Below are 27,876 nucleotides of genomic sequence, written 5' to 3'. Positions count from 1 at the left end.
AGTCATAAAAATAAGTGTTCTTCAGTGTATCACTGAAGCCCTTAGGCAGCCTCAGTGAGTCATCACTATACTCACGGGCTTAGGGCCAGTGTCATTCTTGCTTTCCCCTGTTCTGTAGCAGTCGGGACTGAGTTCCTCTAATCCCTGTGTTCCTTCCTCATCTCTCCAAAATCTTTTCTGAAGAAGGAACAGCTATAGCTTTGGGGATAGTATAGCTTTAAGGAAATTTTTGGCAGATGCAGACGTGCTAACATCTGTGCAGTGTTAATAGAATCCCAGAGGCCCAGACAGATCAGGAGCCACTCATTCTAGGAATGTTAAAGTAGAAGTCTCTTCTAATTGATGAGAGGAGCAGAGAAGGAGAAAGAGGGAAAGAAGAAAGAAAGAGCATAAAAAAGCTTAAAACAGGTAAGATCTTCTGTTTCACCCCATTTCACTACCATGGGGTGGGGGATTGGTGGCAAGAGAGACCCTGGACTTGGGCAAAATCTCTGAGGGAATGAGGGGGGGGGTGTGGAGGAAGAAATTCTATTATGAAACTGGATCATAAACTGCTTTTCATTTGTGCCGTGACTTGCTGCAGACACATGCTCTCACTACCTCCTAAGACCACAGCAGAGGGATGGATGAGAGTCCCCAGAGATAAGTCAAATCTCACCCTGAGATTGGGGAGGAGGTGAACAGGGGTGGTGGGCTACAGATTCACTACTGGGTCTGAGAAAGTTAAGTCCCTGCTCCAGAACAAAGGACTAAGACTGGATGTGGAAGAGGGGTTAGTGATTAGTTATTTAGTTGTTCAGTGTCCTATATCACTCTTTAATCTCCACTTTCTCCTCCTTGTGTTCCTTATTTCTGCTTTTTCCTGTCTCTTTCCTTTGGCTTTGTTAGATTTTCTCTTCTTTTTAGTTTCCTTCCCACCTCTTTCCACTTTCCTTGCCTTCCTCTCTTGTTCTCTTCCTTTCTCTATGCTGCATCTTCTAAACAAAATCTGAGTCCAGGTAGCAATGAATTAGACAATGAATTTTTGCCATTCTTGAACTTCATTTATCTGTTAGGGACTCTGGTCAGAATCTGCCATATATTTATTTCTCTGTTCCTGGGATTAACTCTACCCTGAGTGTGGCATTTCATTGAAAGCTTGTGGGTGAATGGGTGCATGTGGGTGTTTGCTGATGGGCCCAGTGGCCAGTTTATTCCAATGAGCAGGAAGTTTTAAAACTGCCATTTACTAAGTATTTGCCCACTGGGAACCACGAAGCTCTCATCCCATTAGAGTGAGGACAGGACAGGAAGAGAGAGGGCAATTGATGCCTGTTCACCCGTTCTTCATAGTACCTCAATAGGTCCCAACTAACCTCACTGATTCCTGCTGGATCAGCAGAGTGAAAATAGAAGGTTAGACCGGATTTGGAAGCCAGAAGCCACTACCAAACCACTAAGTCTCAAAACCCAAAGCAAAAAGCCAGGGTATAGTTACTGCCTGGGAGACTAGGGAAAGGAAATATCCAACCCTGTCTAATTTCAAGTTGATAAAAATAATGTCTAATACATACTTATTTCTTCCTATGTGCCAGGCAATAATCTATTCTATAAGGTAGTTACTATTATTATTCCCATTTAATAGACAAAGAAATTAAGCCTCGGGTAAGTAAAGTAATTTGTTCAAGGCTCCGTAGCTAATGGGTGTCACAATTACATTCAAATTCAGATCTGTATATATTTAGTTCACATAGGCTAATGCTTTCCTAGATGAGTGCTTAGGAAATACTAGTTGAACGGATGAAGCTGTCAACTTGGATCCTTGAGATAGCTAGACTTCCTCCTGGTTCTATGCAATTTTTTGTTAGTTTTTCCTAGTTGCAGTATCTCTATGTCCCTCTTTATAAAATGTTCCTTGAAACATTTGCATTTGATCTCACCAAGGTCAGGTGGTGATCAATTGTCTTATGTCCTCCTCCTTGGAGAAAAAGAGGCCATAAAAAACAGAGTCTTGTTATTCTACAAGGTGGAAGATTCTCATGGGTGGGTAATATAATTTAATTAATGTAAAAACGCATCTTCTTCCTTGCAGGTCCCACATTTCTGCTTCCTCTCTCTCTTGGAGCTCATTGATGGCTGATTTCTGAAAGTCATTTTCCTTTCTCCTGGTATTTTCTGGTCACATTGTTCCTGCCTCCCTAACCTCTCCTTTCAAGGATGGCCTATCAAGTAATTCAAAGAGGAGTTCTCTCTTTGCTGCTCTTCCTAACCCCAGTAGTGACACCAACATGGCATGCAGGTAAGTTCTTGGAGCAGTTGTTCATTATTTCTGAGATGTCAGGGCCTAGATCAAGATGTGGAGGAGGGAAGGGTTGGTCTGCAATACCAGACAAATTAGATACAGAGAAGAACTATTCTTGACAATAAATATGGTTACACATTGCAACAAGCTAACTGAGGGAGGCTTCTGAGGCATCCCAATGAGATATTTGAGACTAAGGCTGGACTGAGCACAAAAATGAGAAGGCTGGACAAAAAGGCCTTTGATGTCACTGTCTTACCTGCTTCTGCGTTTAGCTTACCCAAAACCATTTTCTAATATTAATTCCTTTGTGGAGCAAATGTTAATACCTGTATCAAGGCCATAAAAATAGGCCTTAGGCCACATACCTCATTTGGAAAAAATATGGGAGAAAAGCAGTCTTTTCAAGGGATACAAGAATCAATCAATCTCCCTCCCTTCCTTCCTCTCTCTCTCTCAGAACTTCCTTATTCATAGGGTGAGATTTGTATAGCCCTTTCTGCCAAAGATGTCAATGGCAACACATATATCACATTCTCTTAAACAGGAATTTCCTTGTTTCTTCTGGCTTGTTCCTTGCTTCAGAAGTAGAGATTTCTGGATTCCGAAACATTTCACCCTTTGCCCCTGGAAACAGGTTGCTGAAGAGGACAGGCTCAGTGAAGAGAGGGAAAGGGAGAGGGGGAGGGATGAGGGAAAAATAATGAGGTGGCAGACAGAGGTTTTTGATGGGGCCCAGCTGGCATTCCTAAGGCTAAGAATATTTTCTGGCCTGTACTGTCTGTCCTCATGGGGGCTGGGGGAGTAGAAGAAGGAGACAGGCCCAACCATTAGGGCTAGGAAAATATCCAGAGATGAGTAAATAACAAACTGCTCCCATCATAGCTGCAGTCGTTGCAGCTAAAATTTTCCACTTGCCCTTAACTCCTGGTGGAGGCCTTTGGCAGTAACTTTGTTTGTCTGGAACAGCTGCACCAAGCTTTCAAACAAATATGCAAACTTCTTCCTCTGCCTGGCTTAACCTGGTTTGGTAGGGGGGAGAAGGACAAGGGCTGATTTTGAGGTAAAGAAATTCAAGTTAAGTCCTTGGCAGAGTATACACTGTATTGGGTTAAAAGAACCCCCAAGTCTTCATGAGATAATAGGTGCAGCTGTCTTCCCTTAACTCCCCAAATAAATATGATCAAAATCCTGCCAAAGACCTCAAAGCTAGGGATTGGAGATTAGATGGCCCAAAGCTCAATTTTGAACACCTCTATGAAACTTCATGGCATGCAAAGGTCTTTACCTTTCTATGATGGAAGCCTGAGTTGCTGGAGTCTTGAGAAGAGGACAGTTTTAAAAATCTAAATTATTTTGAGGTTATCAAAGGACTGTTTGCAAAGATGGCACTCCCCACTTCCACATGGATCCCCAGGGTCACTACTCCTTCTGAGGACCCCAGTCTGATGAGACTGGTGAGGTCTCTGACAGCCTCATCAACCCACTCATTCTACCCTTTTTATTCTTAGGAACCTACTTGAGGAGATAAATCTAATAATCCTCCTCCACTCCTGCCCACCCCCCACATTGCTAGCTCAGTCGTCTGAGCTTACCCCAGTTTATTTGTTCATTCACTCATTCATCTATTCATCCATTCAACAATATTCATCGAGCACCCACTACATGCATCCAGCACTGTTCTGTTCATTTCTACAGCCATGTCCTCAAAGGGGAATGGCACAAGAAAGGCAGCCAAGTGTGGTTCCAGAAATAATCAGAAAAAGGGTCCAGGAATATAAGCAGGGGCTGGAAGGGTTAAAATCATAAGTAGAGCAAAAAGTGGGGTTAAAGGTGTGTATCTGCATATCTGTACAGTTTGGGAAGTCAGACTGTATTTGTCACCATAAGCCAAGCATTAGTGTGGATCTTAAAATAGTCTTCAACTATTAATGAAATTTCTAACCATATATTTGTAAAGGGCATTGCTAGAGGGTCTGACTTATGGAAGTTGTTGGAACCCAGTAACAGACAACAGAGTAATCACTAAAGGGATCTAAAGGGAACTGAGGAATGTCCCCTAAAACCAGCCCCCAGGGCTGAAGAGGGAAGAGCAGAATAATTTGGGGAGAATGCCCCTGTAGTTTTATTCTTACACCCCATTTCAGTACCCGCATTTGCAAAGAATATCCAAAGACAGGCAAAGTGGGAAAGTGGACCAAGCCCCATACTATCACAAAGCAAACTTGTCACTGGTCCAGCTACCTCCACATCCTGGTGGAGATGCATTTTCTGATTGAGTCTTCCCCTCTGCTTTACCACATCTCCTGTAATTCTGGGATGATATGAAAAGCTTGGTGGCCTTTGATCACACAAACACACGTGCACACACACACAGTGAAAAGGCTGATTGCAAGAAAGATTTTGGATTTTTATCCCTGCTTGAAACTGTCAAAAGCTCTCCCTTACTACCATCTTCCGTGGAGTGTTTGCGTTTGGTATCTAAGGGTCACAGAGAACTTCACTGGAATATTTATTCTATTGCTTATTAGCTTGGAGATTTTGGGCAACTCCCTTACCTCCCTTTACCCAACCCCTCAACCCCACTGCCCATTTCCTAATCTGTACAATGGAGCATAATAAGGATGTCTATCTTACTAAGATGAAGCTATGGCATAAAAAGGTAATATAAGCAATGTGCACAGAGTATGGCCTGCTTCCTCTTGAGCAATTCTTTACAAGCTAGCTCTGAGCAGAGGGGAAAGCTAATGCTTTAGGGAATCACACACATCTGGCCTCTTGTTTACAGAAGCTGTAAGTCTTAGAGTTGAATACTAAACTGAAACAGCTGAAAAAATTCCACACCCCCACAAAGAAACCTCCCTTGTGGGAAATGAGAGAGCAAAGGAGACAAGGCCCAGGGAGAAAGAAAGAAAGGAAAGCCAGAGAAAAACTAGAATGGGAAAACAGGAATAAAAAAAGGGGGGGGGGGAGAGAAAAAATGAACTCTTTCCTCTGGAATGAGGGGAAACCAACAAGGACATGATTTCATAACTCAGACTTTCAACTTGATTCATTCCCTTGTTCACCAAGTTGGACTGGTTTCCCAACAACACCCCACCCCAGTCTGGACTTGTGGGGAATGAACGAACTTCATCATCTAGCCCTCTGCTCCACCCTTCAGTGCGGAGGGCCCTGTGCCTCTTCCCAGAGAAAGAGGCAGGCAAATCTGTGGTCTGAGTGTATGTTGATACAGGCCAAAGGGCTCCGGCACTAAAACCCAGCCCTGTCCTGGAAATGCGGAATTGTTTTCTGATTCAAGTATGGCCGGCTGCCCTATTCCTGTGCATGCATTTGGGCTCAGGGAAGCTAGAAAGAGGGCTTCTGGAAACTGTGCTCTTGAAAGGACAAAGTTGTTTTCTTAGTTCTTATTCATGAATGATTTTCTGTAGTCTGGTAGAACACACTGTTTAGTCTCCCAGGCTGTGACAGACCTGCTTTCCAGGAGCTAGGCCAGGTAAAGGAATGGGGATAGATTGGGAATGTTCTGTAGCTCACCAGCTCCCTGAAAGTGTCCTGCCGATTAGAGGAACTGCCTTGTCTCTTCTCCAAGCCAGGAAAAAACTGCTCATGGAACTATGCTCTTTCTCCCTTGCCTTTTAAGACATCCCTGCCTTGGCATGCCAACTCCTGCAACAGCAACTAGGGGGCAAAAAAGCTCAGCCTCTGCCCTGTGGACTAGCGGGAGCTTGAGGAATTGTTCCTCTCTGAGGATTGTGAGCAGGCCTGCCACTAATGGGAAGATCCTCACTCAGGCCCTATTTTTCCCTCCTACCTTGGCAACAGTCTGTCCTCAGAACTTGGTCATCAGTGTCTCACCAAGACACATGCACTGTATCAAGGAAATGGGCCAGTTATAGTTCAGACTGATAGGACTGATAGATGACAAAGAAGTTTGATATTTTTCCCCTTTGAATGGAGAGTCCCAGTGCTACCAGTGAGGTCCCTAATGATAAGCTCACTCTCTATGCTTCTTAGAGGCTGAGGTTTGCTCACAATAGTTCAGCTGCTTTACAATAAAGAATTTTCTTCAATAAATATCCACTTGGCTCTTCACCCATGGAGTGCTGTGTCTCTAGGAAGTGACACAGTAGGGGAAGGAAGAAGGTTGAGAAGGATTTGAGTGAGAAATCACTCCATCATCCTGATGTTGTCTTCTTCATTCTAGGTTCAGGCTACTATCCAGATGAAAGCTACAATGAAGTATATGCTGAAGCGGCCACACAGGCCCCAGCCCTAGACTACCGAGGTAATCCTCACTGTTTCTCAGGCTCAGGAAGCACTTTTCCTGACCTAAGGTTTAAGCCCTTCCTTGAAGTATCCCTCATCCAGAATTGGCTCCTGTGTGCCAAAACTAAAGCTCAGGACATCAGAAGCTGTGATTTCTGATCATGAACTTGGTTACTGACTTACTGTGTGACATCGCCTCTCTATTATTAATGATTAAGTAGTGACTGAGTACCTATTCAATGCTTAATCTTGTGCTAGGTAAGTTTGTGGATGATATAAAGACTAAGTTATAATTGCCCCCCTCAAAGTTCTATTGGAATGAGTGGGTGAAAAACTAAGCACATTAGGGCAAGTAAGTGTGAAAAGATATGGTAGCAGTAAATTCAATGGGAATTAGAAAGGGAAATCAGGGAAGGGATTGTGAAAGATGACATTGAGACTAGGCCTTGAATGATGGATGGGATTGAGAGAACTGGAAAAATGGGAAGAGGGCATTCCTGCAACGCAGCATGGCCAAAGACATGTAGGCAAGAACAAACCTGGTAGAGGAGGGAGCTAGGAATAAACCAGCCTTCCTGGAAGAGATGGAATGTGGAGGGAATATAGAAAATAAAATTAATATAAAGAGTGAGACAAAATAAAGAAAGGAGACATGATCGAGGGACCCTTTAAGAGAGACAGGAGGACTATCTGTGAAAAATGCTGGATAGTGATTCCTGCATTGGAAGGGAGGTTATACTATGTGATATGCAATATTCCTACCAATTCTAAGATTCTCTGTTTCTTTGTTTTGCAAGCCATGCAGACAAGTTTAGCTATTGGACTAGAAGCTATAAGGAGTCATATATGTTCTTCCACAGGGGAGTGGTAAGGTAAATGGTAATTTCAGAACATTAACCTAGTTGTGTACAGAAAGGAGGGTTTCATTGGCAAAGGGTAAGGACGAACCATAGAGATTTTTCAAAGAAAAAGATGACAAGACTTGGCACAGATTTGAAGTGCCAAGAGTCTAAGAAACAACTTGACAGGAGAAAGCATCTAGTCTGAAGACCTGGGGGGATTGTAAGATCCCTCTCAGAAAGACTAGATTAAAAAAGAAAATTGGTTTGGTAAAGATGTCCTATAGCCAGTTGGAAATGGAAAGATGCAGGTTTGTGAGTCATTAGCTTGGATGAACTATCTAAAGGAGAAGGGGGCCAAGGTCAGAGCCTAAGAAGACATCTACCAATTTGAGTAGAGGAGGAACCAGCAAAGGAGTGGTCAGCAGGTAGGAGAAGATCACAGTAGTATCTATCTTAAAAGCCTTAGGAGAGAGAGAGTCTTAAGGAAGGGAAAGAAATAAGAGATCACTGTGTCAAATATAGCAAAAAGATCAAATTGAGGGTATTGCAAACATTATATTTGGCAAGGAGGTAAATAATGGCCTTTGAGGAAACAGTTGTAATACAGAAACAATCAGAACTTTGGGCTCCTCTATACTCCTTTCTAGCTACTTTCTACCTACCTTCTTTTCATTGCCAACTGGTTCACACCCATTGCCTCCCTATCTTAGCACCTATTAACTCCTAAACTCCCTGCAGCCTGTTATACACTCACAGATTTCCCTACTGAAACGGCAGCTCTTGAAGATCACAACTCTCTCCCAATGAACAAATCACAGGTCCCTTTCTTGAGCAGATCTGTCTTCTCAGTCACAGCAGCAACTTTTTTCTCAACCCCTCTTCATTGGGTTCCATGATCACTATTCTGATCATAGCTGTAGCCAAGAATGGGGATGAGATCTTCAATGGTGGTGAGAATAGAGAGCATGAGATGGGGATCTGAACTTTGGACAACCTTTACCTGTCTCCCGAGATGCTGCGCTACACCTCCAACTGCTACTAGACACTTTCGTTTGGAGATGTCTAAAACTAAATTCTTTCGTCTTTCCTGGAAAATACTTTGCCAGCTGACTTTCCTATTTCTGATAATGATATCATCATTCTTTTAGTAAGTTACACTTAATAATACCACAGTGTCACTTTTAATAGCTCTTGTCACTTTTAACCTTTTTCTCATCACCTCTTGCCAGTCATTCACCAAGACCTGTCATTTCCTTATTAATTCATGTAATTTAATACTTTTATTACATCATGCATGGATAATGGCAATTGCCACCTAACTGGATTCTCTGACTCAAGTTTCACCCTTCCCTAAACCTGGTGGCCCAATATGACCATTTTTATCAGAATCCAGCCTCAACCTAGCTTCCTAACCTGAACATTTATTACCCCTTCTCCCAAATAGAAATCTATGCTTCAGTTAGGCTGCTCTACTCTGTTCCCTGACTACTTTAGCCCACACTGAGCATCCCCTCATCCATTCATTTTTTTCATTCATTTATTCAATAAACATATCTTGAATACCTACTATGTACCTCTTCTGAAATGTACTGCATCTTTGGTTTACTTTTTGTTGCCCTTAAAAAATTGTTATCTCTTTGACAGAAGGGTCCATTAGTGACAGTCACACAAAGCCATGTAAAAAGTAGATGCTCAAGAAATGTTTTCTGACTGGATGGCATCCTAAGAGCAGAAGCCAGATTGTAGCAGTCTGTAAATGGGAGAAGAGGATAGGGAAAAGCAACAGATGCAGAAGGTACTTTCAAGGGGTCTGGCAACCCTATGATTAATACCTACCTGCCTCATTGGTTATTTTTAAATTAGCACAAAGCCCTTTAGAAACATATAAGCCACATGGTGGCCTTTCACTTTGAGGTCTAGTGTCTCATAGCTCTCTGCGGAACTTGGTCTCAGGACATAAAATGAATTTAGTGAGGTTATCAAAGATGAGTGGTGAGGGGTGACAGGGGAAAGTACAATCTGATTTCCCAGACTCCTTTGTAAGTTCTTTGTGAGCTTGTAATCAACACAGCTCTGCAATTGTAGTGCTAAGACGCTTTCTGTAATTTGAAAATGATGTCTCCAGATGGCAGTGGTGTGTCACTGCCACAGGCTCGAAACTATTGTAGGAAACCACAACATGTTGCTCGAAAGGAATGAGATGATGGTTCAAACCTAGATATCGATTTAAGGACTATTATTCCCAGGGCTAGATATTTGATACATGCAATTTCATGTGATTCTCACAACAGCCCTAAGAGACAGGTTTATTATTCCCCATTTTATATAGCCAGAAACTGAAGTTCAGGAAAGTTAAATTTGGAGAGTCACAGAGCTTATAGGTAGTATAAAAGGAATGTAAAGCCAGGTCTGTTTGACCAAAAAGCCAAGCTTCACTCCATCTGTTTCATTTAAAATGTAACTTACTGTTTCAAAAAGGATAGGGAAGAAAAACTAATCAGTAAAAAAAGCAGATAACTGTTTTAGAGCAAATTGCTGACTTAGAATTTGGTAACATTTTCCTTAATCATGAACTTTCTTTCATTCCTTTATCTTGACTCTTAGCTTGTAAAGTCAGAAACTCTTCTCTGAGGTGAGGCCTCAGCCCTCTGGGCTGCTGCTTTTCCTGGCAGCTTGCCTTAGCCCCTGGCAAGCTAGTCATTCTGCCTGGGCTATCTGAAGATAATGACAAAGAAGGATCTTTCAAAACTGTTTTCAGTATTTCCTTTTCTTTACAAGCGCTGAAAAGAGCTGGGTCAATAGCTACTGATAGCAGAGACTGATGGGCCAGAGTTCAGATCTCAGTTCTTCTATCTTCCTGTTCTTTGACCCTGGGCAAACACCTATATAAGCCAGGCACCACTGTATGTATTTTATGAGTGTTATTGCACTTAAATAAATTGCATGCTTGCTATATAGTGATATAGCAAGATCCCTAAAATACATTGTTACATTAAAACAAAAAGAAATGAGAACAGTGGCATAATATGCTGCTCTATGTGTTTTTTTAAAAAAAGAGGGAAAAATAAGAATCTATATCAATATTTGCTTTATATGCAGAAACAAATTATTAATGTGGTTCTTTGAGGGAGGCTAAGTGGGGGTAGGAGCAGGGCTGGGAGGGAGACTATTGTTATGCTTTACTTTGGGAGCTTTGAATTACGTGGACATCTTTCCTCCTTAAAAATGTAAATTTGAACTTTAAAACAGCTTTTAATATGCTTCAATGGCAGACATCGTGGTTAGAAAAACATGGGCTTGTTTCATATCCCACTTAATTGCTGAAGGACCCTGGGCAAGGTACTTCCTCATCTTCAAAACAGGGATAAACACCCACCTACCTGATGGGGTTGTTTGTAGAACTACATGAGATGTTGTATGTGAAAGTGAAAATATATAGCATGGTGCCTAACAAACATTAGATACTCAATAAAGACTGACACATTAAGGTCAGTCTAGAATTATTTGTTCTTGAGGGCTCCTAGAGGACACTTCTCTTTCTAACAGCTCATAAGCCTTAGGTTTAAAAATTCTAGAACATTATGCGATCAGGGCTGCCAGTCTCACCAGGCTATATTTTTCCCTATGTGAAAACTGGTATAGTGTTTGCTTATCTTCAGCCTTTCAAAGCATTTTCTTTATGCCAGGATTCCTCTGGGACAGCAAATTTGAATTTCTTTCAAATAGCTGGGTACTCTCTTACTGTCTCAGCATTTATCCTGAGTATATTTTTCCTTACCATGCTTATTCTGCTCATTCTAATTTGATGATTATTTGCCTTGACAGAATATGGGAGAGAAATAGAATGGGAGTAATTGTCGAGGTTCCAATAACCCTTATAAGGACTTTGAAATGTGTGTTGTGACCTTATAATAAACAGCTCTGCAACTCTACTGCTTCAGAGGCTTTCTGTAATTTGGCGATGGTGTCTCCAGATGGCAGCCAGGTGTCACTGCCACAGGCTCAAAACTAGCACTGAAAGCCACAAGCCTGCTGTTGCTTGCAGAATAGTTTTCTCACTGTCATCCATCATCATTCTCCAACTGTCCTCAAGCAAAGACTGTAAACTTTGTTTTTTAACTCCTGATGTGCTTTTTTCAAAACCCCCCTTTTTTTGAACTACATCAGCTCATTTGGGGTTTAGCCTTTACAACAACCCTAGGCTAACATATCTGTGTCATCTTTGTGTATGCATCTTGGACAGGTGGCCCTCCTCTTGTTTACGTGTACCTTTGAAATCTGAACCCACTGAAGAGTTATTTTGTATAGCCATAAGAAGACATTTTTATGATGCCTTTATGATTTAACAGCCCTATAACTTTTTTACTCAGGTTTGAGTTGAGATTGAACTTTCATTTCTAAGAAGTCTTCTTTGATGTCACATTCCCTTCTTCTCTCTAACTTACCTCTTCATGTTATTTTTTTTTTCACTGATAAATCGGCACACGTTGCCTTTATTCAGTTCAGTCTGCCAACTGTTTTTTTTATTAATTAATGGAAAAAAAGAAATTAACCCAACATTTAGAAATCATACCACTCTACATATGCAATCAGTAATTCTTAACATCATCACATAGATGCATGATCATCGTTTCTTAGTACATTTGCATCGGTTTCGAAGAACTAGCAACACAACAGAAAAAGATATAGAATGTTAATATAGAGAAAAGAAATAAAAGTAATAATAACAGTAAAAACAAACAAACAAAAAAAACCTATAGCTCAGATGCAGCTTCATTCAGTGTTTTAACATGATTACTTTACGCTTAGGTATTATTGTGCTGTCCATTTTTGAGTTTTTGTATCTAGTCCTGTTGCACAGTCTGTATCCCTTCAGCTCCAATTACCCATTATCTTACCCTGTTTCTAACTCCTGCTGGACTCTGTTACCAATGACATATTCCAAGTTTATTCTCGAATGTCCGTTCACATCAGTGGGACCATACAGTATTTGTCCTTTAGTTTTTGGCTGGACTCACTCAGCATAATGTTCTCTAGGTCCATCCATGTTATTACATGCTTCATAAGTTTATCCTGTCTTAAAGCTGCATAATATTCCATCGTATGTATATACCACAGTTTGTTTAGCCATTCTTTTGTTGATGGACATTTTGGCTGTTTCCATCTCTTTGCAATTGTAAATAACGCTGCTATAAACATTGGTGTGCAAATGTCCGTTTGTGTCTTTGCCCTTAAGTCCTTTGAGTAGATACCTAGCAATGGTATTGCTGGGTCGTATGGCAAGTCTATATTCAGCTTTTTGAGGAACCGCCAAACTGCCTTCCACAGTGGTTGCACCATTTGACATTCCCACCAACAGAGGATAAGTGTGCCTCTTTCTCCGCATCCTCTCCAGCACTTGTCATTTTCTGTTTTGTTGATAATGGCCATTCTGGTGGGTGTGAGATGATATCTCATTGTGGTTTTGATTTGCATTTCTCTAATGGCCAGGGACATGGAGCATCTCTTCATGTGCCTTTTGGCCATTTGTATTTCCTCTTCTGATAGGTGTCTGTTCAAGTCTTTTTCCCATTTTGTAATTGGGTTGGCTGTGTTTTTGTTGTTGAGTTGAACAATCTCTTTATAAATTCTGGATACTAGACCTTTATCTGATATGTCATTTCCAAATATTGTCTCCCATTGTGTAGGCTGTCTTTCTACTTTCTTTTTTTTTTTTTTTTAATTTTTTTATTAATCAAAAAAAAGAAAAGAAACTAACACAACATTTAGAAATCATTCCATTCCACAAATGCACTCAGCAATTCTTAGTATCATCACATAGATGCATGATCATCATCTCCTAGTACATTTGCATCGATTTAGGAGAAAAACTAGCAAAACAGCAGAAAAAGATATAGAACGCCAACATAGAGAAGAGAATTAAAATAATAATACTAATAATATATATATACATAAAAAGGAAAAAGAAAAAAACAAAAACAAAAGATACAAACACACAAACAAACAAACAAAAAACCATATTTCAGGTGCAGCTTCATTCAGTGTTCCAACCTAGTTACATTACACTTAGGTATTATTGTGCTGTCCATTTTTGAGTTTTTGTATCTAGTCCTGTTGCACAGTCTGTATCCCTTCAGCTCCAATTACCCATTATCTTACCCTGTTTCTAACTCCTGCTGGTCTCTGTTACCAATGATATATTCCAAGCTGATTCTCGAATGTCGGTTCACATCAGTGGGACCTTACAGTATTTGTCCTTTAGTTTTGGGCTAGACTCACTCAGCATAATGTTCTCTAGGTCCATCCATGTTATTACATGCTTCATAAGTTTAGTCTGTCTTAAAGCTGCATAATATTCCATCGTAGGTATACGCCACAGTTTGTTTAGCCACTCGTCTGTTGATGAACATTTTGGCTGTTTCCATCTCTTTGCAATTGTAGATAATGCTGCTATAAACACTGGTGTGCAAATGTCCGTCTGTGTCTTTGCCCTTAAGTCCCTTGAGTAGATACCTAGCAGTGGTATTGCTGGGTCGTAATCCATTCTGCCATTCTATGTCTTTTGATTGGGAAATTCAGTCCATTAACTTTTAGTATTATTACTGTTTGGATAATATTTTCCTCTACCATTTTGGCTTTTGTATTATATATATCATATCTGATTTTCCTTCTTTCTACACTTTACTCCATACCTCTCTCTTCTGTCTTTTCGTATCTGACTCTAGTGCTCCCTTTAGTATTTCTTGCAGAGCTGGTCTCTTGGTCACAAATTCTCTCAGTGACTTTTTGTCTATAAATGTTTTAATTTCTCCTTCATTTTTTTTTTTTTTTTTTTTTTTAAACATTTTTCTTGTTTTTATTGTATTCTGTTTCTCCGTTTTTGTTACATGGGCTGGGGCCGGGAATCGAACCGAGGTCCTCCGGCATAGCAGGCAAGCACTTTGCCCGCTGAGCCACCGCGGCCCGCCTCCTTCATTTTTGAAGGACAATTTTGCTGGATATAGGAGTCTTGGTTGGCAGTTTTTCTCTTTTAGTAATTTAAATATATCATCCCACTGTCTTCTAGCTTCCATGGTTTCTGCTGAGAAATCTACACATAGTCTTATTGGGTTTCCCTTGTATGTGACAGATTGTTTTTCTCTTGCTGCTTTCAAGATCCTCTCTTTCTCTTTGACCTCTGACATTCTAACTAGTAAGTGTCTTGGAGAACGCCTATTTGGGTCTATTCTCTTTGGGGTGCGCTGCACTTCTTGGATCTGCAAATTTAGGTCTTTCATAAGAGTTGGGAAATTTTCAGTGATAATTTCTTCCATTAGTTTTTCTCCTCCTTTTCCCTTCTCTTCTCCTTCTGGGACACCCACAACACGTATATTTGTGCGCTTCATATTGTCATTCAGTTCCCTGATCCCCTGCTCAAGTTTTTCCATTCTTTTCCCTATAGTTTCTGTTTCTTTTTGGAATTCAGATGTTCCATCCTCCAGTTCACTAATTGTAGCTTCTGTCTCTTTAGATCTACCATTGTAGGTATCCATTGTTTTTTCCATTTTTTCTTCTTTGTCCTTCACTCCCATAAGTTCTGTGATTTGTTTTTTCAGATTTTCTATTTCTTCTTTTTGTTCAGCCCATGTCTTCTTCATGTCCTCCCTCAATTTATTGATTTGGTTTTTGAAGAGTTTTTCCATTTCTGTTCGTATATTCAGCATTAGTTGTCTCAGCTCCTGTATCTCATTTGAACTATTGGTATGTTCCTTTGACTGGGCCATATCTTCAATTTTCCGAGCGTCATCCATTATTTTCTGCTGGTGTCTGGGCATTTGATGCAGATTTCCCTGGGTGTGGGACCCAGCTGGTTGAAAGCTTTTTCTGTGAAATCTCTGGGCTCTGTTTTTCTTTTCCTGCCCAGTAGGTGGCGCTCGTGGCGCTGGTCTGTCTGCACGGCAGTCGGCCCGGGAAACCGCGCGTGGAGGCGGGGGTCGCTGGCCGCCGCGGCTTGGGAGAGTGCCGGTCCTAATTGCCCAGCTGGCCCGAAACGCCAAGCGTGACAGGAGGGCCCCGCTATCCAACGTTCCCAGTCAGACCGGGGAGCCACGTGCGTGGAGGGGACCCCAGTCGCCAGCCGCCCCGGCCGGGAAAACGCGCGCCCCTTGGGTATCTCACCGCAGCAGATTCTCCCTGCCCGTTCAGCTGTTCCAGAATGGGGTACGCTGTCTTTTTGGTCTCTGTCGTGACTCCGGGAGCTGTTTCGTATTGTTTCTGTTTCTTTAGTTGCTTTTCTGGAGGAGGAACTAAGACCCGCGCGTCTTACTAAGCCGCCATCTTCTCCGGAAGTGTCTTTCTACTTTCTTGATGAAGCTCTTTGATGCACAAAAGTGTTTAATTTTGAGGAGCTTCCATTTATTTATTTCCTTCTTCAGTGCTCTTGCTTTAGGTTTAAGGTCCATAAAACCGCCTCCAATTGTAAGTTTCATAAGATATCTCCCTACATTTTCCTCTAACTGTTTTATGGTCTTAGACCTAATGTTTAGATCTTTGATCCATTTTGAGTTAACTTTTGTATGAGGTGTGAGATATGGGTCTTCTTTCATTCTTTTGCATATGGATATCCAGTTCTCTAGGCACCATTTATTGAAGAGACTGTTCTGTCCCAGGTGAGTTGGCTTGACTGCCTTATCAAAGATCAAATGTCCATAGATGAGAGGGTCTATATCTGAGCACTCTATTTGATTCCATTGGTTGATATATCTATCTTTATGCCAATACCATGCTGTTTTGACCACTGTGGCTTCATAATATGCCTTAAAGTCCGGCAGCGCAAGACCTCCCCCTAAGATCAGACAAGGATGTCCACTATCACCACTATTATTCAACATTGTGTTGGAGGTTCTAGCCAGAGCAATTAGAAAAGAAAAAGAAATACAAGGCATCAAAATTGGAAAGGAAGAAGTAAAACTATCACTGTTTGCAGACGATATGATACTATACGTCGAAAACCCGGAAAAATCCACAACAAAACTACTAGAGCTAATAAATGAGTACAGCAAAGTAGCAGGTTACAAGATCAACATTCAAAAATCTGTAGCATTTCTATACACTAGTAATGTTCATGTTATTTTTTAAAATTTATTTTTAATTTTACATTCAGTAAAATTCACTCTCTTTTGATGTCCTGTCCTATGAGTTTTGACAAATGCATAGAGTCAAGTAACCGGCACCAGAGTTCCCAACAGAAGTTCCATCATCTCAAAAATGTGCCTGGTACTGCTCTTTGTGTCTGGAGGTGTTACCATGCCCTTCTCTCCTGGATGAATTCCCTACGTTTTCCCAGATCTCTGCCAACTACTGAGCTGTACTCCATCCCCAAATTTTTGCCTTTTCCAGAATGTCACACAAATGGAATCTTACACTGTGTTGCCATTCAAATCTGGCTTCTTTCACTTTGCAAAATGCACTTGAGATTTATCCATTTTGTAGTGTGTATCAATAGTTCATTCCTTTGTATGAATGAACCACAGGATGTTTAACCATTCACCCATAGAAGGACATCTGAATTATTTCCAACTTTAGGCAATTATGAACAGAGCTACTTGAAACGTTTGTGTGCAGCCTTTTGTGTTAATATAGGTTTTGTGTGTGTGTGAATATAGGTTTTTATTTCACTTGGATAAATACCTAAAAGTGGGAGTGGAGAGTCATATGATAAGTGTATATTTAAAAAACTGACTACCAAAATATTTTCCAAAGTGGCTGTACTCCCACCAGCAATGGGTCAAAGTTCCAGTTTCTCTGTATCCTCACGGACATTTGTGTTGCCAGTTTTTGTTTTTTAAGATTCTACATCCTTATAAGAGTATAATAGTACTCATTGTGGTTTTAGCTTGCATCTCTCTAAAGACACGGAACATCTTTTCATGTGCTTATTTGCCATTGGTATATCTTCTTCAGTGAAATGTTGGTTCATGTCTTTTGTTCGTGTACTAACTGGATTGTTTGCTTTTTTACTGTTGAGTTTTCAGTGTTCTTTATATATTCTAGATACATGCTACATATGTGATTGTAAATATTTTCTCCCAGTTTTTGACTTACCTTTTCATCCCTTACCTGTATCTTGCATAGAGCAAGTTTTTCATTTTGATGAGGTCCAGTTTATTGATTTTTTTTCTTTTATGGATTGTGCTTTTGGTGTCATATCTAAGACCACCTTGCCTAGCCCTAAATCCCGAAGATTTTCTCCTAGGTTTTTTTCTAAACGTTTTATAGTTTTACAGTTTACATTTAAGTTTGTAATCTATTTTGAGTTAATTTTTGTAAAAAGTGCAACTTAGTTGAAGGTTCATTTGTTTGCCTATGGATATCTAATTGCTCCAGCACCATATGTTCAAAAGGCTAACTTTCCTTCATTGAATTGTTTTTGAACTTTTGTCAAAAATCAATTGGGCATACTTGTGCGGGTGTATTTCTGGGCTTTCTATTTTGTACCATGAATCTATACATCTAGCCTTTTGCCAATACCACACTGTCTTGGTTACTGTACATCTAGCTTACTTCTCTTCTATTGCTACAGTCCCCCAATGGTGTTATACATTAAATATCCAGGATGGAGAAGCCACATGCTACTCACCAAGGGGAGGAAATTATCACAGCAGTCTGGGCACTCGTTGTGAGCTCTCCTGTGACCGGGGCTTCCGACTGATTGGACGGAGGTCTGTGCAATGCCTGCCAAGCCGCCGTTGGTCTGGAACTGCCTACTGTAGACGTAAGTTTTCTGTGTGTACATATGCTGATGTGCATATATATGATAGATGCCAACCAGTTAGCTACTGAGGGTATGTGTCTGGAGGTGTTACCATGCCCTTCTCTCCAGGATGAACTGGGAATTTTCCATTGGTCCGCTGACAGGGTCTTTCCCCACCCTAACATTCTGGTTTATTTTCTTTCCCTGAGGGCACTGCCCAAACAATATGATCACTTACATAGCAGCCAGCCCTGCTGACCCAGAGAATCCAGGAGGGCATGTAGGAAGGAGCTAAGACTTGGGCCTGAGACCTTATATGGATCTGGGCCTTCCTCTGGAGTTCCCAAGGATGTACAGCTTCAGGCTCTTTCACACTTGGAGTGAACTGCTGTACTTTCTTAGGAGGTCATAGCAGTGAAACTATGAGACATCTGCTATTCTTCATTTTCTCCTGACAATCAAGACGAATCTCAAAGGCTAGAATGTGGGGATGCTAATACACATACATTCTAATTCATGTCCCCCTTGAGCTCCCAAATCCCTGCTTCTTATTCAAGCTCTACAGCATACCCCCTTTTAGGATACCTTGTATTGATGGCTTCAGGAGCTTACTCAGTTCCTCAGGGCTTACTCAGCCCCCAGGTTGCTTAGAGACTAATGGGGTGGAAACACAAATATGTGCATATGAACATAGTGTACCTAGACAAGTGCTGAGAACTCAGAGAGAAGTGGGGTTGGTCAGAGAAGATGTTATGGAGGAGAGAAGCAAGCTACTATACCCCTCTGGGTGACTGTATTTAATCTGTTTTAGGATTTAGACACCCTGATTTCCAAAATGAATTTGAATTGGCTTTAGAAAATGATAATGCTATAAAGTATAATTAAAAATAAATGAGTTTATTTGTTTCCCAGACCATGCACCCCTCCAAAAAAAATCAGTTTAAAGAAGGGAGGACTAGATACTTCTAGGTGCCTAGAATAAGTTTGTCACTGCCTTTGAGCCCTGATTCTAGCTTTGACCTTCCTCATAAGAGACAAAAGTGCGAACGCTTTAGAACTATGATTTTCACTGTTATCTAATACTAAGTAAACAAAATTCTTCTGAAGAGTCAAACTTTTTTCTTGGTCCTGATTTCAAGGGGATCCTTTTTTGCCTGGGTCTATGTACCTACTAGAAAGCATAACAGGCAATAATTGTCATCTGGTTTGGCCAACAAGCAAAAGGAATGTAGTTTATGTAGAATCTTTATCCAAAGCGCCAATAATTGAACTTAGCAGGGCTACAGAATTTATACCACCTAGAGTAATATACAGCTCACATCCTCCTCTCAAACAAGACTTTGGCAAGCACAGGCTGATGGTGGCAGTCTCTGCTTTTGGCACATGTGAGGTCTAAAGCACGTCTTGCTCTTTAATCAAACACCATCAAACCTGGCCTCATTTGTATTTTCACCCAGAAATACTTTCGCATATAAGGGAGCCTTGGCTGAGGAGTGTTTGTGCTGGTGCCAAAATTTACTAGCATTGGAGAAAGAAGAGAATTAATGGTGGCTGAAGCCATAAATGAGTCAAGAGGTTTATCTGTATTATCTCATTTAATCTGAACAGTCCTATGAGGTATCCACATTTTACATATTAAAACACTGAGACTGAGAGACATGAGGTAACTTGCACAAGTCACAGAGCTAGTAGGAGGAGGTCTGATTCCAAATTCCATGCACTTGGATGAGATCCCCAAGAGCTCTGTTATACTTTATAATATGAAAATTAAAAGGCAATTAGAGAAACCTACAAACTCCATATGGGTTCCTAGGCCAGACAAGTCCTGAACTGCAGAGGGCCCAGCCTCTCCAGAACATCAACAAGTTCCATCTCCCATCCCATGTTATTGACAGTCCCTTCCAACATGAAAAAAATTAGAATGAGCATAGCCAATAATTCTAAAGATTGGGTGGAAGATCAAAGGAGATGTTGGAGTTATACAGAGAAGGTAGGGTTTAATAAATGAGTATAACTGCTAAATTATTACATTGATGTTTCTTTTAGTCCCCAGTTTCTTGGAGCAGCTAGGAGCAAAAATCTAAAATTGTGGAATTGTAACCTATACCAAATTCTGAAATTTGTTCTACAACTAACTGTTATGATGTGCTTTGAAATTTATTGTTTCTTTGTATATGGTTTTTTGTTTGTTTGTTTTGCATGGGCAGTGTGCCAGTCTGAATCTGTGGTGGACCCCAGAAAAGCCATGCCCTTTAATCCTCATTCATTATTGCTGGGTGGGAGCATTTTGATTGTTTCCAAGAAGATGTGACCCACCCAATTATGGGTGGTAACTTTTGATTAGATGATTTCCATGGAGGTGTCTATCCACCCACTGAAGGTGGAGTTGCTTACTGGAATCCTTTAAAAGAGGAAACAGGGGCGGGCCGCGGTGGCTCAGCGGGCAAGAGTGCTTGCCTGCCATGCCGGAGGACCCCGGTTCGATTCCCGGCCCCAGCCCATGTAACAAACAAACAAACAAACAAACAAACAAAAAATAATAATAATAAAAAAAAATACTTTAAAAAAAAAAAAAAAAAAAAAAAAAGAGGAAACATTTCAGAGAGAGTTCCTTTTTGGTAGAGCCACAAGAAACCAGCAGATGCTGCCATGTTTGCCACATGCCCTTCCAGCTGACAGAGAAACGTTGAATGTTGTTGGCCTTCTTGAACCAAGGTATCTTTCCCCGGATGCCTTAAATTGGACGTTTCTATAGACTTGTTTTAATTGGGACATTTTCTCGGCCTTAGAACTGTAAACTAGCAGCTTATTAAATTCCCCTTTTTAAAAGTCATTCTGTTTCTTGTATTTTGCATTCCGGCAGCAAGCAAACTAGAACAGGCAGGCTCTGGGAATCAAAGCCAGGTCTCCAGCTCAGCAGGTGAGAATTCTTGCCACTGAGCCACCATTGCACAGCCCAATGTTATTTTTTCACAATTAAAAAAATGCAAAAAAAAAAAAAGGCAATTAGGCACAAAAATGTAAGGGCAGCTTGGGAAGAGTTTCTGTACTTTCTGCTGTCTCTGATATGGTTCTCCCTGTGCTAGAAACCCAGACATCACCTCCAGATAGCCCCACATGCCACTGAGCTTGCCACTTGTTTCTCTCTTAGAGTTGAGATGCCACGCACTGCCATTCATCACTAGTGGCACCTACACCTGCACAAATGGGGTGCTTCTTGACTCCCGTTGTGACTACAGCTGTTCCAGTGGCTACCACCTGGAAGGTGACCGCAGCCGAATCTGCATGGAAGATGGGCGATGGAGTGGAGGCGAGCCTGTATGTGTAGGTAAATGCTGGTCCTTCCCAGCTGTCCTGCTGGGAAAGAACCACCTTGGCATTATATCCGCAAAGGATGTGGAATTCTCACCACAGAAGGCATTTCTGTTTTCTTTGAAAGTGGCACTCTGGGTATATGCATAGCAAAGTGATCGTTTCCCCCAGAGTGGGGCTTCCTTCCCTGGTTTCTCTGAGCATCTTGAATGGCGAGTGTATCTTTTACCTACCCAGTTCTGTGGAATTGCTTCCTCCAGTGAAGGCAGGGGAACTACATGTCAGCATTTGATTTCTAACCTTGGCAGATATAGATCCCCCCAAGATCCGTTGTCCCCATTCACGAGAGAAGATGGCAGAGCCAGAGAAACTGACTGCTCGAGTATACTGGGACCCACCCTTAGTGAAAGATTCTGCTGATGGTATCATCACCAGGTGAGTCCAAATAATGAATGGCCCTTATTCATTCCAGCAGCTTCTCCCAGTCCCTCAGGCTGCCCACACTGAGCTACACAGGCTGAGGCTAGAGTGATGGTGTGCTCCGAATCCTGTGTCTAAAGGTCTCTCCTCAGTAGCTCTTTCACCATGTCTCATGCAGGGTGACACTTCGGGGCCCTGAGCCTGGCTCTCACTTTCCTGAAGGAGAGCATGTGATTCGTTACACTGCTTATGACCGAGCCTACAACCGGGCCAGTTGCAAGTTCATTGTCAAAGTACAAGGTCAGAAAAAAATCTTCAGTTTCACATTGTTCATTATTCCTGCTCTACCCTGTATTGTAGAGGTCCACCAAAACCCTCTCCTCTCTATGCCTCAAACAGACATGCCTCATTTATACTGGGAGAGGACAAAATATCCACAAAACAGGTTTTTCCAGGAAGCCTACAATGCACCTACATGGCATGTTTCAGAAACCCTGACTCCCCAATAAGACTTTCTCAGTCTCCTAAATCTAGATAAAAATGACAAAGATCCTCTATCCATTTCTTTTCATGGCCTTCTAACTATCATTTCTAATCAGTCTTCCCTCTCATTCTTCCAACTTCGCTGAAATTGGTGGTGTTTGTTGCCTGATACTTCCTCTTTATTTTGTGTTGTATTGTGTTGTTTTGCTTTTCTTATTAGAAAAATACTTCATGCTCATTGTAGAACATTCAGAAAATAAGAAATAGAGAGAGGAAAAAAAGCTATCTCCCATTTTCCCGATGTAATTGCTATTAACCTTTTGGTATTTTCCTTCATCTTTTTTCTATGCAGATCTTTCTTTTTAAAAAATATATAGTTGAGATTATATTGTATATTCAGTCTTAGGTCATCCTTTTTCCACTTTTCATTACAACACAAGTAATTTTCCCATGTTCTTTAAAAAACGTCCAGAAATATTTTTGCTTACAACGTAATATTCTACTCTAAAGAAATATTACAATGTGTTTAAGCCTTTTCCCACTGATGGACTTTTAAGTTGCTTCCTATTTATTTTTGCTATTATAAGTAATTCTGTAAGATGATCTCCTTTATAGAGGGTGTCCATAAAGTCTGGAGAAACAGATGACAATATTTTCTTCCAGACTGATAAGGTCTTTTGATGATATTATATATACTCACCTGTGTTTCCAGACCTTATAGATGCCTCTGTCTGCATTTCAGATTTAATTCCCTAAGAAAGTAAAATTCCAGTTCCCTTCCTGGCTATTGGAAACAGAGAGATGACATTCATTCTGATCATCCTAGGTCTCCTGGTCCAGAAAGCACTGCATAGGTATCTTCTTTAGACTTTTTTTCCTATGAGAAATACCATAGTCCCTGACTTAAGCTCCTCCCTGACAGTGAGACGCTGCCCAACTCTGAAACCACCACAGCATGGCTACCTCACCTGCTCCTCAGCGGGAGACAACTATGGTGCCACCTGTGAATATCACTGTGATGGCGGTTATGACCGCCAAGGGACCTCCTCCCGGGTTTGCCAGTCCAGCCGCCAGTGGTCAGGATCAACACCCATCTGTGTTCGTGAGTGAAACCAAGGGATGCAGAGATTGGATACAGTGATCAAGGGGGTACTTTGGAGGATGGCATAGGGACTCAATGGCAATGTGTACAATGTAGGAATGGGGGTTGTGGTTCTGAGGTGGGTACATTTTAAGAGCCAACGTTCCCCCATATACTACTCTTATACCAAAAAGAAGGGTTTAAAATCTACAAGGGTTCTTTCAGGCTTTATGCCTCTGAGAAGGAAGAAACTATCAGAAAGGGTTAACCTGAAAGAACGGAACCTATCAAGATGTTAAGTTACCCATGCTAGGATGAAGGAGGAGGCCATTTTTTGACTGGCCATCTGCTTTGTACCAGCTATGAAAATTAATGTCAATGTCAACTCGGCTGCCAGTCTTCTGGATCAGTTCTTTGAGAAACAGCGACTCCTCATCATCTCAGCTCCTGATCCCTCCAACCGATATTATAAAATGCAGATCTCTATGCTACAGGTGAGCCAGCACCCTCATTATCCTGATCCCACCATATTACTCTTTTACCTTACCTTTTCCCAATCAGATCATTTCTCTGCAGCACAAAGCCTACTTCCTCAAACTTTTTGTGGATAGCATTTGATCTATTTTATTGTATAAAAATTTCAGCACATTTTAGAAACTACGTTTTTTACTGAAAAGGCTATGAATGAGGTCACTGGAATGGTGGATGTGACTTGCAGGGGGCTGGAATGGGGACGGAGTGTGTAGCAAAGCACTCTGAATCAACTTGTAATATAGATATCATCAAATGTAATGTTGGGAATTAACTATATTTATGTTTTCAAGGAATAATGTACTACTAACAAACACTTTTAGGGTACGTGCTATATAAGTACCAAGTACTGATCTATATGTTTTACTCACGTTAATTTAATCCTTACAACGACCCTTATGAGGTAGATACTATCATTATCCCTGTTTTATGGGTGAAGAAATTGAGACAGAGAGAGGTTAAGTGATTTGCCCATGGTCATCAGCTAGTAAGTGGCAGAGCTGGGATTTTACCCAGGCAGTCTTGTTCCAGGATCTGTGTTCTTAACCACTACCAGTAGCAAAAGAGAAGGAAACAGTGTCATGATATCTCATGGTAAAATGAAGGAGTTGCATGACAATTTTTAACATAGCCTAAGCCACTGGAGGGGGAGAGGTAGATAGTATAAATATGACCAGTGGAACTTTTAGAAAGAAGAGATTAGATTGCTAAAGAGGACTCAGGGTATGCTGACAAGGCTAAGGTCTGGAGAATTTCAAGGGGCTGGATGCCCAAGTAAGAGAAGAAACTATTTAGGGGATTTCTAAAGGTTGACTCATAAAAGTTTCTAAACCAAGACTCAGGGTTCCGTGATGGAAGCAGTTTCTTCAAAAGGATGAACTAGGGGGTCTGGAACAAAAGGGACATGGTTCTTACAGGGATCTTAAAAAGGTAAACAGAGGCAATAGTTCAGCTTGTGGACAAAGTAAGAACAAGACTATGAATCAGCTAGTTGGGCAAGTGACTCTGACAGTCTGGACTGGAAGAGGAGCCCAAAGATATAACAGTGATGGGGCACCAGGGACTGTTCAATGCTTCTTTAAACCTCACCCAAGTTAACTGCCTAGTAGGAAATCCTGAAAGACAAGCACAAGGCAGGACAAAGCCAGGGCAGGTTTATAGGGTGTGCTGTCCATGTAGGACAACAAAGGGTAATGAAAAGAGCATTAGGCACTGTTTTGGAGAAACCCTGGAGACCAAAAACAGATCCTGGCAATGTAGTCTAGTGATAAGGAGCACACACTTGGGCAGGAAACATTGGACCTCTGTTTGAATATGGGCTCAGCGTGTTACTATCAAGCAAACTTAGACAAGTTACTTTCTCCTCTACAGAACAGGATGATACCACCTACCTCCTTAGGGGTGTTGTGAGGATCACATTAGTTTATGTTTACAAAGCATTAGGTATGTGTATTTAGTAAATAATAGTCATTATCATTATCATATCAGAATAACCTTTCATTAAAGCCTATGCAAACAAAAGCAATGAGAGATTATGTTGCCATTTATCAATTACATTTCTCTTTTCTCCTCCATATGGTATAACCATTCTATACATTTCCGTAGAATGAAGAAAATATTATTGGGACAAGTATTTCAGGAATGACAGAGGGAAAAGTTTGGAGATCCATGGCATGGTCTTTAGGAGAGAAGCCCTTCCTTGGCCAAAGTGCCTTCTGTGGTCCCAGGAGGAATCAGCCAAGTAGTCTTAGGTTTGAATGTGAGGGTCTGTTTCATAAAATGTTCTCTCCCCTCCCAGCAATCCACCTGTGGGCTGGACCTGCGTCACGTGACCATCATCGAGCTGGTGGGGCAGCCACCTCAGGAGGTTGGACGTATCAGGGAGCAACAGCTGTCAGCCAACATCATCGAGGAACTCAGGTCTAGGAATGCGAGGCGGCAGAAAGGGGGTGGGGAGAAATCCTAGGCAGGATGCTAATGACAGGGGATTTGTGGGAAGACAAGCAGACACTATTCTCTTGGGTCATTCCTTGTTTTTGAACTCTTATGGATGCATTAGATAATTCCAGAGAGTGACTCTTAACTCTGGCAGAGCATCGGAATCAAATGGGGGGTTAAAATACAGATTACCAGGCCCTGTCCCAAACCATGTCAGGAATGTGGTTTTATAAAGGTGACTCTGAAGCACAGCCAGGGCTGAGACACTGTTTGACCCAAACATGTCTCAAATAAGCCTCTGATCCTGTTGCTTTTTGGCTCCAACCCTCTGCCTTCAGTCTCCAAAAGAGCAAAAGGCATCTTGAGGTACTGAAATCTAAATCATACCCATCAATTGGCCCCTGAGGGAAACGTAGACCATAGGTGATAGGTGGTAGAAGTTGACTTTCCTCATTATCTACCCGTTATGACCTTTCCAGTGGTGACACATATACTTAGGGCAATAAAGTCAACTTCTCCTCTCTGTTTTACAAATAATACCTGTCTTAAGGGCTCAGTCTCAGCTGGGAACAGAAAGATTCAGTCCCAGTGAAGAAGGTGACTGAGAAAAAAGGTCAGAGGAAGAAATCACAGATTTGCAACTACAGATAGAAGAGTCAACCATGTGATATTGATCAACTTCAGAGCTACCATGTGTGGCTGTGTAGGTTATGCCCAGCCCAACTCAAGAAAACACTAGCTATCTCTTAGTCTGTGTGACTGGTGCTCCGTAGAGTTATTCAGGGCCGCCTGCACAGCCATGTGTGATAGCTCTGCTTAAGGGAGTTGACAATGCAAGTGCAGCCTGGTAATAATAAAGCTGCTCCAACTGGAGTAAGGAAGGGGCTGCTTAGCAGAGCTAGATGCGGCAAAACTAGGGGGTCTGTGTAGAGAAAGTCAAAGGGGCTTATGACTGCTAGTGGAGGTGGTGCAGACATGGGATAGGGTGGGAAAGGAATTAGTCCAAAAACAGAGCTATGAAAGGGCAGAAAGTAATAGAGTCTTGGTGGAATGGGTGCCCAGACAAGGTCTCACACCTCCGTGGGCTACTCTCTCTAGGCAATTTCAGCGCCTCACCCGCTCCTACTTCAACATGGTATTGATTGACAAGCAGGGTATAGACCGGGAGCGCTACATGGAACCCATCACCCCTGAGGAAATATTCACGTTCATTGATGACTACCTACTGAGCAACCAGGAGCGAACCCAGCGCCGGGTGCAAAAGGATATATGCGAGTGAACCTGAGCCAAGGCAAGGGAGAGGTCAAGGAAAAATCGTCCCTCATTGGCTGAAACTTGGGCCTAATGTAAGAGAGGAAATGGTTTCCCAGAGTCATAGGGACAGGACTCTGAGGTGGGTAGGGTTCGCCAACCCTGGGCCATTTCCAGGCACCTTTTTAGGGTTATGTAATAGTTCCCCTGAAGCAAGTCTCTGCTTCAGGTAGCAAGAGATGAGCATGGGAAGGCTAGGTTGGGACTCAGGACAGCGGGCTGGAGGGTAGAAGGTCCTCCTTCCCTATCCTGGGCCTCTGTCCAGTTCACCAAAGTCTCTCAGATGAAGTAAAGCCTAAATTCATTCACTAACAGGCTGTGTTTTAAATGGTTCCTCTACTCTGACATAACAGCAGAGGGCAGCTCCACCACGACAGCCAGCCAGATTACTTGAAGTAAGTATAGCTGGATTTTCCTTACAACTGTAACACTGAGGGTAGAGGATAGCTACAAAATTTATTCTTGGAACTGTTTATCATTTCCCCTTCTATGGTATTGGGCTACGAACGTTATAACCAATTGCTTCATCTAAGGGTTAGGAAAGCGCTGCAATGGGAGGGAGATTGGGAAGAAAAATCAGGCCAGAGAAGAATGCTCTCCTCTGGCCCCCTGCAACTGGCTCATGGGCAAGGATTTCTCCTTAGTGAGGCCTCTGGTTCCTATAGCAAATGGTAGA

At 41.7% G+C, this 27,876-nt stretch overlaps 1 protein-coding gene across 1 annotated transcript; it reads left to right on the top strand.

The window, feature by feature from the left end:
- The first annotated feature begins 45 nt into the window (after positions 1–45).
- Positions 46–27,512, top strand: SRPX2 (sushi repeat containing protein X-linked 2). The gene is made up of 11 exons (XM_077144909.1): positions 46–408; positions 2,072–2,278; positions 6,489–6,569; positions 17,954–18,145; positions 21,276–21,452; positions 21,745–21,871; positions 22,035–22,156; positions 23,262–23,441; positions 23,781–23,914; positions 25,750–25,871; positions 26,988–27,512. The coding sequence occupies exons 2-11, from the start codon at positions 2,197–2,199 to the stop codon at positions 27,166–27,168; spliced, it is 1,398 nt and encodes a 465-aa protein (XP_077001024.1). The 5' UTR covers positions 46–408; positions 2,072–2,196; the 3' UTR covers positions 27,169–27,512.
- Positions 27,513–27,876: the final 364 nt, after the last annotated feature.

Source organism: Tamandua tetradactyla, chromosome X, assembly GCF_023851605.1.
Source record: "Tamandua tetradactyla isolate mTamTet1 chromosome X, mTamTet1.pri, whole genome shotgun sequence".
Lineage (NCBI taxonomy): Eukaryota > Metazoa > Chordata > Mammalia > Pilosa > Myrmecophagidae > Tamandua > Tamandua tetradactyla.
This window is presented reverse-complemented; position numbering and strand designations above follow the sequence as displayed.

Bases quoted from the DNA above. Each gene is read 5' to 3' on its own strand.
- SRPX2 (XM_077144909.1), top strand. From the start codon at position 2,197: ATGGCCTATCAAGTAATTCAAAGAGGAGTTCTCTCTTTGCTGCTCTTC. The intron at 22,157-23,261 runs GTCAGAAAAAAA...CCTCCCTGACAG, and splicing joins GTTCATTGTCAAAGTACAAG to TGAGACGCTGCCCAACTCTG. The intron at 23,915-25,749 runs GTGAGCCAGCAC...CTCCCCTCCCAG, and splicing joins TGCAGATCTCTATGCTACAG to CAATCCACCTGTGGGCTGGA.